A 13,881-nucleotide genomic window follows, 5' to 3' on the forward strand; every position below is an offset into this window, starting at 1 on the left:
TTTCCTCTTCAATTCAATCACTGTTAGAGCTGATAAAGCAGAAGATGAAGATGACGAAGACTTAACCGTGAATAAAACATGGGTCCTAGCACCAAAGATTCATGGCGGGGATGTGACTCATATACTGGACTCCTTACTTCAAGGATATGACAATAAGCTTCGGCCAGATATTGGGGGTAAGCACTTTAAATAATTCACTAAGTAGAAGATGTGAAGCAAAGTTCACTTATGTTTTGCCAGCGATGACAAATTAATTTTTTTAAATTAAAATAGTAATCTAAGTATAACATCAATAAAATGCAGTGTTTTTCTAAAACTTGTAAAAATCATGATCTGTCCATAAGCAGAATTTTTGTGCTATATTTATAATCATTTCCTTATGTATTTTTTTGAGAGGAAAATGAGCAATGTATGTAATACATCATTAAAAGATAGTTATGTATTGTCTTGTTACTCTAAGATCTTCTGACAAATATTAGTGTATATATGAATTATCTCAATTTTGGAAAAAAAATTGAGTCTGCAGGAGTTTAAAGTATTATTCCTAGACATTTTCTCTCTCTCTTTAGAAAATGCACTATGTGTATATTTTATAGAGATATAACTCAATTCAGCACTCATTTTTCCTTAGCTCAAATTTTGAAAAACTTAAAAAGTTTACAAAGTCAGTTTAGAGCAGTAGCCTTTCTAGAGAATTATAGGATGGAAGACTGCATTACTGTAGTTTAAACTTTGCAGCTAGTAGTAAATTAATTTTGTCTTTCATGAATCAAAACGTCAATTTAAATACAACTGTTAATATTTGAAAGTATTCATGTTGAAATCCTGGAATACATGAAAACGTCACCAGCTGTCATCTACCATGTGCTTGCTGGATCAAACTAAGAAAAATGTTTTCCTCAAGTTTGTTTTCTGAGCCACAAAGAGAGGTGGAAGACAAAATTATTTGCTTAATGCCTGGTGTTCCCTATGAAAGGAATGCAGTATAAATCTATAAGCTGCTTATACAATAAACAGTAGAGCAATCTTAACCTTTTTCATTTAGGTAGGAGAACAAAGAGATGCAATCTCAGATTAAGTATTTTCTTTTGAAAGCTTCTGAAAAATTCTTTCCCTCCCTAAGTTTCTTTGTTCTATTTTATTGTTGACTATTACCCTGAAGATACTGAACGGAAATTTTTCTTTTCCTGTCACAATATGGAATCTCATGAAGATAATCACAGAATCATAGAACAGTTTGGGTTGGAGGGGACCTTTAAGTTCACCTAGTTCCAAACCCCCTGCTACAGACAAGACGCTTCCCTCTAGACCATGTTGCTCAAAGTCCCATCCAGCCTGACCATGAATGCCTACAGGGAAGGGGCATCCATATTCTCTCTGGGCAACATTTTACAGTGCCTCATTATCCTCACAGTAAATAACTGCTTCCTAATATCTAGGCTAAATCTACCCTCTTCCAGTTTAAAGCCATTTCCCCTTGCCCTGTTGCAACCAGCTGTTACAAAAAGGCCCTCCCTTGTCTTTTCCTTCACCTCCATTTAAGATAATTACTGTGAACAGACAATAAAAAACATCTTCCAGCATATTTTTTCTTAATTTATCAACTTATAAAATATGTATAGTATCACTTTTTTTTCTTTCAGATTGTATGATGCAGTGGACAACAAAAGAATTATGAGGGAATAAATATTCTCCACTAGGATTCCTTCTAATAATTAGCTGGTATGCAGGAATGAAAGTAATGTGAATACTTTTCTCTCCCCTTAAAACTTTGAAATAAAAAAAGGGACAATAAAGGAAGAGGAGTTCATTCTTAGATGTCCAATGGATTTAGAGGGACACAAAAAATTTTTGATGTTATCCTTACCTTTGCTTTGTTGATTATGCACTGAGTCTTGGTTGAGCAAAAACTTAAGTCTCTTTTTGAGTACTTCAATGTACAGCTTTCTGGATTTCAATTATTGGTAGAATTATTGTTTCTGAAAGAAAGCACTTTCTAGCTTCTAGCTGCTCTCACATATATGCTCCCTTACTTTTTCTTCTTCACTTTCCTGATGCTAAGTTTTTGACCTTTTCTATTCGGGACCTGCCTCTGTCCAAACACTAAAAGGCTAGAGTAATGAGAACAGGAGACATTTTGTTGCCAGGAGAGCAAATGTGAAGTCTGGCTCTCTTTTTGTATAGAGAGAAAGTTGTGGAGTTTTGGCAACAATGAGATGAAATGACAGCTTTAAATACAGGTATCACATTCTGTCCAGCTGTTTGAGATATTTAACAGCAGATATTTAACATAGAAAAATAAAATCATGCTGTGGCACATTCATCTTATTCTGTGTAAATTATGTGGATAAAATCTAGTGTCAGATTACACATCTTCGGAGCATGCCAGTACTTCTACAACGAGGTTATTGACTGGAATTATAATTATCTTTCAAGGTAATAATTTCCCATGCAATGTTATTACTGAATTACAAAGCTCAGTTAAAATAGCAAGAGTTTTGTATATTTTTGAGCCCAGGCTTTTTGGGTTTGAATAACAGAGTCAAATTTAATTTTCCTCTTCATGTTGACACAGCATGTCAGAGTAGGAAAAGGGGTTTCATTGTTGAATACGCAGAGTGACGTGATAAAGGAGAGCCAAATGAAAATTAAAAAATCCTTTGCAATACTGAAATTTCAGAAAACCACACTGTGTCATTTTGTGTGGCTCTAATATACTATATGGATACTAATATCCGTGAGTTGTATTGATTTGTTAATTGCTACTCTTTCCTATGTTTATTACACTTATTAGACTTCAACTCACTATATGCAACATATTTTATATGTATGGAGCACAAAGATACTATTATTAAAGTACATTCTGCTCAGTATGAAATAGTGGCAGTTACCACCTGGAGTTTCTGATCTGTAGTATAAATCCTTTTAATTACTGATACAACTTTGATGTGTTGATATATTAACAAAACAATATTATACTTACTGTAAGGTAAGAATATATATACATATGTATATAACTTATAACCACATTGTTTTAGCTTCAGTCCTCGATCAAGTCAGCAGTTTTAAACTCTCTTTTTAAGAGAAAGAACTCTCTCTGCTCACTTATCTCTCACAACTTAGGGATACTAGCATATTAATGTTAGTCTATCAATTTATACTTTTTCCAGCTATGTCTCATGTCCAATGTCATGTATTACATGAGTGAAACACAACTGATAGTCTGAAAGTTCAGTTAGAAATAGGAGTAATCACATTAATTCTCTAATGTAGCATTTTCAATCATTAACTTGAAGAAAGAAATTATTGATGCAATTTTTAAGAATGATGAGGATGATAGCTCATAAGCATAAGAGAAAATCATACCTAGTGAAATCTGAATAGTTGTAATTGTTCTGTTAGCAAGAGATGGACAAATAATTGCATCTCAGTGCAGTAATGTGAAAAGTTATGTACTCAGAGGTATTAAAAACTGCAAGAACAAAAAGTGAACTTTCAAGTGACTGATAGAAGTGCAAATTCTGAAAAGATATTAGGGGATATTGTCTTGAACTGGTGCTTTTAGTATAGCATAAACAAAATAACGATGTAAGTAGGAAAATAATAAACTCATTTAAGCACAAAAACAGCAGGTAAAACTAGGGATGTACTCTCATAAGAGTACAATATTTTACAATATTTTACAATATTTTTTCAATATTTTACATGAAGGAAATTGAATTGAAGGAAATATAAATAAAAGAAGCATAGAAGAGCATCTGCAGTGAATTTTAAAAGTACTTGTTGTGTGCCCTGCATAGTAAATGATGGGGGAAAAAAAATGGTGGCCTAGAGATGGGCTTCTTTTTAAATCAAAAAAGGTATAAGACTAAGAGTGAAGAACAGGGTTCTACTTTCATTAAAACCACTTTGAAAAAATTCTTTAGAGATAGAGCTGGAAGCCTGCTGTAGACATTTGAAGCTGAGTTTTAATACAGATAGTTGTATAAATAATACTCTTAGATAAATTATTGTCAGAATTTTATTGTTATATTAAATACTATTGAAGTAGTATTGAAGCATTGAAGACCCTGCTATTCTTGAATGTGGTCATCACCTAATTTATTTGCTGAATAGCTGCTTTATCACTGATTACTTTAAGCAATTATTGAGGAGTTACAGAAAGCTTGCTCACAAAAAAAAAAGCTCGGGTGAAATTAATTAAATTTGTTTAAATTAAAAAATCGTGATAAATAAAGATAGGTGTTAGACTTTCATTCTAAAATGCATGTTTTTGATAAATAAAATGAGAAAAATTAGTGAATTTAGATTCACTAATGTGCTATCAGGTAATGTTAAGGACTAGATTAATGAAAATGGAGAAAATATCAGCAATAAAAAGGGCAATATTCTGTGCTTTTAAAAAATCAAGACTATAGTTTTTGTCAGGATAAAGAGAGGTCTTCCACATAGCAAGCAGAGAGATTTCAAATATCAGTGGCTGAAAATTGGACCTGCTTATATATAGGCTAAAAAAGAGGCATTTTCAATAGGAAGAGCAATTGCTAAAATTATTTGTCAGGGATTGAGGTGGATATGTATCAGTGTGATTTTTCTAATCCGTAATTAAAATTTTCCAAAATACAGATTTTGACCCCAAATTGGTGTTCAGAATATGCCTAGGGATTTCAGCATCATTGTTTGCTAAGGAAGCAGTGGTCATGTCTTCCAAGAAACACTTCTTTCCATGTCTTGCTTGTGGGGAGATTTATTCTCACTCTTAAACTTCAAGCATAAGAGTCACTTCTTTCCAGAGATTAAGACTGTCCTTAGCTACATGCTTGTGTTAAATGATACTCAAAACCAATCAAATACTAGTTAAATTTCCTAAAGAAGAGACCTTTTCTCTATCAATACAAGCTGGAGCACAAAAGGATTGAGCAAAGCCCTGCAAAAAAGGACCCGGAGTGGATGGCATGGTAGGCTGGACGTGAGCCAGTAATTTGTCCTCAGTATCCTGGGTTGCATCAAAAAAATCAAAAAAAGGTCAGCAAAAAAAGTACATCAGCAGGGTGAGGGAGGTAATCCTGCCCCTCTGCTCTGCACCAGTGAGTCTTCAGCTGGAGTCATATCTGTGTCCAGATATAGAGTCCTCAGTACAGGAGAAACACAGACTTATTGGAGTGTATCCAAAGGAGGGCCACAGAAATGATCCAAGAGAAGGAACGTCTCCCCTGTGTGGACAGACTCAGAAAACTGATCAGCCTGGAGAGAGAAGGTTTCAGGGAGACCTGTAATACTTACCTTTCAGTATCTAGAGGGAGGCTATAAGAAAGGGATAGACTCTTTAGCAGAGTCTGTGGTGATAGGACAAGGGGATGTGATTTCAAACTAGAAAAGGGAAGATTTAGGTTGGATATAAGGAAGAAGCTTTTTACAGTAAAGGTAGTGAAGTACTGGAACATGTTGTCCAGAGAGGTGGTGGATGCTCTGTTCCTGGAGACATTCTATGGATGTCAGACTGGACTGGGCTATTAGCAGTCTGACCTAGCTGTATGTGTCCATGTTCCTTTCAGAGGAATTGGACTAGGTGACTTTTAAAGGTCCCTTCCAGCTGAAATGATTCTATGATTCCAGTGAAGAAAATGTGACAAAATGGGAAATCAGAAGTATGAGTGTATTCATATCAGACATAGTGTATGAGTTCCTTGCATGCATCAGCTACTTTGGGAGTTGATGAACTCTCTCTTGGGGACAGCTGAGTGATGCTCTTCACTCAACCTATCTAATATGCAGGGGGAACTACTGTTCTCTCACCTTCTTGCTTTACTCTTACCTCTTTCTGTGCAAATATTTAAAGTGGGCTATCATTTTCTCCTCTTCTTTAGAAAGTTATAGGGTCTACTGTACCGCTTTGCACTCAGGGTTTGTAAAATAGCCTTCTTCTTACTCATAGTTTTTTTTCAAAACTGTTACTACATTTCCTAAATAAAATAAGGAGAAATATCTTTCCAAACATCTATTGCTGTTAGCTCTTTGTGGAAAGCAGATGAGCCACAGTAATTATTTGGAGGTCAAATTAGTATCAAGATTGTGTTTTCTTCCAGCTTTTATCATTTTCACAGGTTCATATTACTTCTAGCTCACAAACACAAGTAGAATGAATTCTTCTAATTCACAGAAGGACTGGGATCAGTTCTGCACAGAACTAAGGAAACAAAACAGCCCCTTCCAATCTTATTGCTCTGAATCTGTCGCTCTGTATCATTTGGGTCAATTAAAATAATTTCAACAGAGATGGATTTTCAGACCCTTCACTGGCTCTTGATAGTTCTAATAATCTTACTCAGAGCAGTATAGAAAAGGCAAATTGAACTCGATGACACATTATAAGAGAGCCTTTGGGGCAGATCAAGTACTGCTTCCTGCACGCTGAAATTTCATAAAATTGACACAGCCCATATTAAAAACTGGCTCACTGATCTCAAAATTTAATTGTTAATAAGGACATATTATAAGGAAATATCAATGGTAGCGTTGTCTATTGTTGGGTCTCACAAGCATGACTCAATCAAGAATAATGATATCTTGAATGATTTCACCAATGAATTTTTGTAGTAAATTTGGCAGATGGCACAAAGACTGTTGTCAAGAGAGAAGTTGCATCTGCAGAATAATCCCCTCCTTCAGTAAAATCAGAGCTACAGACAAAGGCTAATTGTAGGGGGAAAAAAAAGTGAGATAACAGTGTGGAAAGAAAGGCCGGGGCTTATATTTCAATGTGAGAGGTTCTTCACAGAAAAGTGGTGATTTAGGAGAAAATTTAATCATTTTGTGTAGTGAGTTCTTAGGTAGATATCTCCCAGAGGACTATTCTGAGGTAAGTCTCTTTTGAAAAGAGACCTTTTAAGTAGAAAACTAGAAGTGTTCACGAGGCACTGATAGTACTGTTTAGAAAGAATGCCAGTTCTGGTGTCCAAATGATCAGAGAAGATGATCAGGGGACTGGAGCATCTCCCCTACGAAGACAGGCTGAGGGAGCTGGGCTTGTTCAGCCTGGAGAAAAGAAAGCTGTGGGATGACCTCATTGCAGCATTTCAATACCTAAAGGGAGCCTACAAAGAGGAGGGGAATCAACTCTTTGAAAGAGTTGAAAACTGCAGGACAAGGGGGAATGATTTTAAGTTGAGGGAGGGGAGGTTTAGGTTGGATGTCAGGGGGAAATTCTTTACAGAGAGAGTGGTGAGGTGCTGGAACAGGCTGCCTAGAGAGGTTGTGGATGCCCTATTCCTGGAGGTGTTCAAGGCCAGATTGAATGGGGCCCTGGGCAGGCTGGTCTAGTATTAAATGTGGAGGTTGGTGGCCCTGCCTGTGGCAGGGGGGTTGGAGATTCATGATCCTTGAGGTCGCTTCCAACCCTGTGATTCTGTGAAATTTCAAGATGAGTAAAGCTGAATAGATAAACCATGAGTTGCATTTTCAATTTGTGATATGAGCTGCTCATCATATCCAAGTCTGAGAGATGACCTCAATCATTCTGTACAGGTACTTGTGTCTGAGGAACAGGTTTAGTATGTGGCTAAGTAATGCTGAAAGTTAGTCAAAGAACTGAACCTCCAAACAAAACACAGTTTCCTAGCATTAAGGAGAACTAGATATTTCCTACAAATGTGGGGGAGAAATACTGGATTCATCATTGCTTGAGCGGTGAGGAAAGATCTGCTTTGATCCAGCCCCTTGTGTTCTAGTCTGGCAGTGACAAAATTGAAGAGTTTTTCTGTTACGTTGATAAATAAATTCGCAAAATCAAAGCAGTGGATATGTATTCGTGAGATGTGTAAAGTATATGTTACATGTGTAAAGTATGTGTTACATTATACATATGTGTACAAATACATACACATACTTTTTTTTTAATATCTCAGTCTGAGCATATGAGTTATTGTGCTCTCCCACTTCCTTTATGAGCCCTGCAGATATTGAAGCCATTTGCAGCTCAGGGAGTATTTTTTTTTCCTTCAGGAAACAAAATTGATTTCCAGAGTCCATTTAAACTTTCTGTGGAGAACACTGGAGACAGGAGAGTGATCAAGTGACTCGGCATTCTGTGGTTGTACAGAAAACCCTTTGTGCAGCCTGACTGGTGTGTCTTAGTCACAAGATCAGGGAATCAGTAATCGGATTTGGGATCAGGGAGAATTTCCTGTCAAGTGAGATTGGCAGGGGAAAAGTATCTGTGGATAATTAGGAAATGTATCTTGCCTGTTATCATAGCTGGCAGGGTTGTTATGATACCCTATTTCTTTCTGTGTGTTTGAGTTCTAGGTCTTTGAGGTTTGAAAAATCCTGTGTTACTTAAGATTTTATATCTCTTATAAACGGCTTGGTATGGCATGCCATGTGAAGAAATCAAATCTGGTGATGGAGAATCCCTCTTCTATAAAATAGAAGTATATTTTTCTTGTACCTTCTCCCCTTCTGTCTACAAATGAACAGAGGGACTTCATTTTAACGTGCTAGATCATGGGAGAAAGACCAGCAGAGCTTCAGAATTAACCCTCTTGTGTTCATTCATTGCCATTCCATCTGTCATACAAGCTGGAAAAAAAGTGCTTAGTAAATTGGTGTTGTTTAAATGCAGACCTCTCCAATACCACATCCTGACCTCTTCCATTTGTATCTTTTTTCCTCTACAAAGCATCCTGGAGATAACAACAAAATTATCAGTGACATACACATCAGATGTGACTTTAATGGAAATTTGCTTAGACTTTGTGTCTTTCTGTAAATGCATTAAAAATATATTTCTAAAACAATTAACTTTGTCAGCTCAGAAGCAATAATTTTACTGGAATTTCTTGGAGATCTTTCAGTTAGTTTTGTGGAGCAATATATTGATGAAAGTATATTGACAATCCATAGGTGTAATGTAATTGTGTGAAGAAATATGTGATTAAAAGTTATTTTATTTTTGTTAGATATCTTCAGTAGGAAATGCTGCATATTGATTTCTTGCAGCTGGTAAACATCTGCTCCCAGACCTTCTGGTTTTATTGTACAAATGCTCATTTTCTGAACATTTTTTCTATTTGTGTTACTTTTTTATGCTGGGATAATCTGTTTTTCTCCCCACTTCCTTTACTTTTGATACTTTATGTATATATCTTATACCTATTCACAAAGTATAGATGGAATGTGCCTTAAGATACAAAAAATTCATCTTGACAATTTAGCTTAATCCATATGGAATAAAGTAGCCATGTCATATATTATTCTTCACAGAATGCACAAACTAGAGATGTAATCTTTCTGAATCTAATAAAAGAATATCAGATTTATTATTACTTTAATAAAATACATTATCAATGTAGAGAATAAATTGAATACATAATTATTAAGGTTGCTGATTTTTTTTCTTTTAGTGAGAACTACTGTAATTGAAACAGATGTCTATGTTAACAGCATTGGCCCAGTTGACCCAATCAATATGGTAAGTTCAGATTATTGACAGGAAACATTATCAGAGAGATGCTGTGGGCTAGCATCATGAAGTAATTCTAATGTCATTCAGATAAGCTTTTTTATTTCTTAGTATGTATTCTTATGCTGTTTGATATAATTGTGATTATTGCAAAATCAAATTTAGAATAGCTGTTTGAAATTGTTTTAGTTATTTCAATAAACTTGTTTTTAAAAATGAGATCATACAGAAGGCATTCTTTGGGAGCTTGTTTTGGCACATGTTAAACATTTTCCCTGTATTTATCTATACTTGGTTTACCTCTGGTTCAGCATGCAGTATTTCCCAGAGTTGCTCCTTAGGGATTTGGAAAAATAATGTTTGACCCAACATTTATGAATGTAACTATTTTCAGTGCATTTATTTATTTATTTATTTCACTGGGAAGAAAAAAAAATGGAAATAAACTCAATTGTATTCCTTCTTTCATGAATTATTTACTACTATGGGTCAGTGTGTATGTGTAGCTGATTTCTTCAAAAGTTAAACAGTACAATTCATCTAATTTCTGGGGAGATCTGCTGAGGCTAGATCTCATTGTTTGATACAAACTGTGAATAGCACTTATGAAGAAATTGAGTCTGTGGCCTTTCCTGAAATCGCCTAGAATTTTTTTTCATTTCTGTCAGAGTTCGACGTGTTAGAGGCCTGGCTGCATGACTTCTCTTGGACAGTACAGAGGCTCTAAGTAGCTCAGAAGCAGAAGGAATGTGTCTGGGACTGGCACTTGGATGAGTTTGTGCTCAGCCCCATCCTGTCTTTTTCATTTTTACCTCCCTAAAGAATTGCTCAGCCTTTTCTTCCAGTCCAAGTATGCTAGAGTAGGCCAGTGGAGGGAACTTCTGAGCATTTGGCAAAATGATGCTATTTCCAGAAGTATATTAAAAATGTGTGAGTTGCACATGTGTCATCATGCTCAGGTGGCGGATATCATCTTTCAGAGATGAGATATCAAATAAAAAAGACTGATGGTACTTAGTAGGGGTAAAGGTGTTAAAAATGCATCCTCTGGCTTCATCTGTTTTCCTACTCCATCTTTTCTTTACTTCTCCCCATTGTATCCCCTCTGATGGAAGTTATAGTGGGAGCAAAATGTGTGGACAGGTTTCTACTTCTAAAGAGACATAGCAAACAGTAGAAGTTTCCTTTATAAGCTAGCAATTGCTTTCTCTAAGCTTGGACTCTAGGAACCTGGATTGTATAAGCATCTAATATCACTAAAAAATCATTAAATATATATATATGTATATATATGCAAATTTATTAAAGCTTCCCACAAAAATGTCTTTAATCTAGGAAACAACATTCTCAGCAAAAAATAATTACAGATGTGACCTTGTAAGCTCTCTTTATGTAAGCTGTTTCATTAAGGAGGCACTTTCCTTGCGTTAATATTGTTTGTGATTGTTACCCAATATTCCAACATTTGCTTCAGTTTCAATGGCTGTCCTTAGCCCTCATTTTATTACTTTATGTGAAAACCCTTATCTGTGATTCCCCTTTGGATTAATTATTTCCCAGATATGTTAATTCACTCTATCAAATGATAACCTTTAACTTTTTAGTTTAGAAACAAAATGGCACGACATAGAGAGGGTGTGTTTTTTTTTTGTTTTGGTTTGTTTTTTTTTGAAATATAAGTTTGTAGCATGATATCAGGGGAATAAGTTCCTATGAAAGATTTAAAAGGTACTCATTATGAGAGGAAACTGACTTACTTTTTCTAATACATTCTATTTTCCTCTTGCTATATAATAGACTCTTTCACTTTCATAAAACAGAGATTTTAAGTATATGTATGACATTCATTAGAATTTATTTTTAAATTTTCTTGGAGTCTGGGTTTCATTATTTAATTTAACAAAGATCTACATAAAATTCTAGATGCTATAGACACCGCATGCATAAAAGATGTCTTCCTGCAGCGTGTGGTCTCTCTAGGCATTTGCAGCCTGAGTAAATATTCTTAACAAGTGTCTAGATCAGTGAAGTATTTAGGTTTCTAATACTCATTAAGCCTAAAGATATTTGAATTTATTTTTAAAGCTATCCTGCACCATGCATCCTGCAGCAGTCATATAAACTACCATTTAAGTGCATTTTTATGGTCAAAGTCTTGATCCCCAAAAGCTCTGCAGTAGTCTGGAATTTTCTTAATGGAATTTAGACATATGATGAATATTTTGAGCCTGGTTTTTTCTCTATGTGGAAGCTCATTCTGTTGAGCACTTAATGCAAATGTACTCTTACTTTTTTCTTTCAAGCTAGGACTAACATTAAAAAAAAAAAAGAACCACCAACAAACAACAAAAGAAACAAACAACAACAACAAAACCAAACAAAACAAAAACCACTCTCGAGGTGCAGGTAGTACAGCCTGATATATGGCCCTTGTGTGTAAATGATGTCCATCCATGCTGCCTATGGACCTCATGATCTTTCTCTGCCCTGTGTTCATCACCCAGTCCTTCTGTGTTCATTGGTGTTTTGTGCTTTGATACACCAGTTTATTTACAGATGTCCTCTGCTGCTGCCTGTGGCAAAACCATGCCAGCACCTCAGCTTTCATGATCTGGCAGTTCTGGTTGGAATTCCTTTCATGTTCAAAGAAGAGAAATATGTTCAGAAGAGAATCATTGTCTCTATGAGCTTTGTGATTAATGAGTCAGAGGAATACCATGACTGCTTTTTATCACTTTTGAAAATTTATGAAATTGTATAACTCTGTGTGGGTCCAGCATGCAAGCCCTGCAGATTTTTGGAGAGTCCAGTATGTGAATTTTATGAGAATGGGTTCCATTTTCTTTCATGTGGCCGGAACAGTTCTTTGGAAAACAGAACAGAAGTATCAGCAAGCCTTTGATTTAGCCATTAACTACATGAGTGTTTGGAGACTGTGTTTTTTATAGCAGCTGAGTAAATATTCCTTCAGTAATTTTGAATTTTGCTTTTTCTTCATTATGAAATATACTTAAGTATTAAAAAACATGTCTATTAGTATGACTTATTTTGCCAGCTATAGGAACTTGAGTAATAATTCATAAATAAAATTTTGTATGTGTTCTCTGCTTTTCATGGTAAAAAAGAAAAGAGCTTAAGTTGATTAGTCTGGCTGTTGCTGGCAGTGAGCTTGCCTATTGCAGTTGCAAGGTAGCTCTAAGCTTATCCCATCTGGTTTCAGGGGAATCAGCCAAGTACAAGAAATATCCTGCTCATACTGGCAAAGCACAACAGTTCCGATGTCACTCACAATTTCTCTGATCATTTTGAAAGGAATGACAAGGGATGAGAGAAAAGCCAGCCTTTGTATGGCTGAGAAATATTGCAGTATCTTTTCTGAAAGCAAACCAAAGCAGAGCAATCTTTTCAACCCTTGCTTTAGACAGCATTCAGTACTTGTTGGTATTTCAACTGCAGTTTACCTGTTGACTCTCCATAGATACAAAGTCAGAATAGGTAGTTAAGGTCCCACACAAAGCATCAGAAAATCTGTGCTCATTTCTGTAAAATGTGCCTTAATTTGTGTGTGCTGTTCAGGAGCAATTCAATCTGAGCTGCAGACTTCTTGTTCTGTTGTCATTCTCAAATTTTGTGTTTTTCAGCAGATAGCTTTTTGTGTAGATCCATTGTATCACTTAAGCCACAGCAGACATGGTTTAACTATAAACTATGAGAAAACCTACATTAACTCCCTTGACTTCATTAGAGTATACCAGCATACACTGGTTGAAATCCATTTTAGATAATCTCAGATCTCACAGATAAACATCCAGAGCAATCGCTCTGTGAAGTATTTGAGATTTCAGATGCCACTGTTCTGTATTTGCATAAGGCTAATTTGTTAAAGGAAATAGCAGAAGCGCTGAGATGGCTGAGATGGCTGGGGCAAGAAAAAGTTGCTTGAAATATTTTCCTTTCTCTTTGTGATCGGAGTGTTGGGAACAAGCACTTTGATTTCTTATGGTTCCAGTACTTTATCTATTTCATTGTAGATGTGAATGTAATTTTTAAAACTCTTCCTTCAGTATTTCTGACCAGAGTATCTTCCATGGTAGTTTTCTGCTGTCAGCTACTTCTTGATAGCTTCATATACAAATTTAGCTGCCTTTCTGTTGTCTGTAACTCTTTGTGCCTCATTCTGTCCCATATGAAATACTGCCTCATGTACTTCACATCTGTTAACAGATCTTTAGATACCTCAATGTGGCTAAATCATGACTTTAAATCTTCTCTCTCTCTCTCTCTCTCTCTTCCTTTTTTTACCCTTCCTCACTCTCCATTGCTGTGGATATTCTGTGTGGCATTGAAATCTAATATTTTTCTATGTCGTGATGGATCCTAGAGCCTGGAGCAAGGTCTCAGTCTTGCAAATTCTGACTGTA

General features: G+C 35.7%; 1 protein-coding gene across 1 annotated transcript in view; it reads left to right on the top strand.

Moving 5' to 3' along the window:
* Positions 1 to 13,881, top strand: part of GABRG1 (gamma-aminobutyric acid type A receptor gamma1 subunit) — a 50,194-nt gene that overhangs the window by 17,206 nt on the left and 19,107 nt on the right. The window contains exons 2-3 of the mRNA XM_010710219.2: positions 28 to 176; positions 9,402 to 9,469. Of these exons, the coding sequence (XP_010708521.1) occupies positions 28 to 176; positions 9,402 to 9,469 (217 nt within the window). The remainder of the gene's footprint in view (positions 1 to 27; positions 177 to 9,401; positions 9,470 to 13,881) is intronic.

Source organism: Meleagris gallopavo, chromosome 4 (assembly GCF_000146605.3).
Source record: "Meleagris gallopavo isolate NT-WF06-2002-E0010 breed Aviagen turkey brand Nicholas breeding stock chromosome 4, Turkey_5.1, whole genome shotgun sequence".
Taxonomy (NCBI): Eukaryota; Metazoa; Chordata; class Aves; order Galliformes; family Phasianidae; genus Meleagris; species Meleagris gallopavo.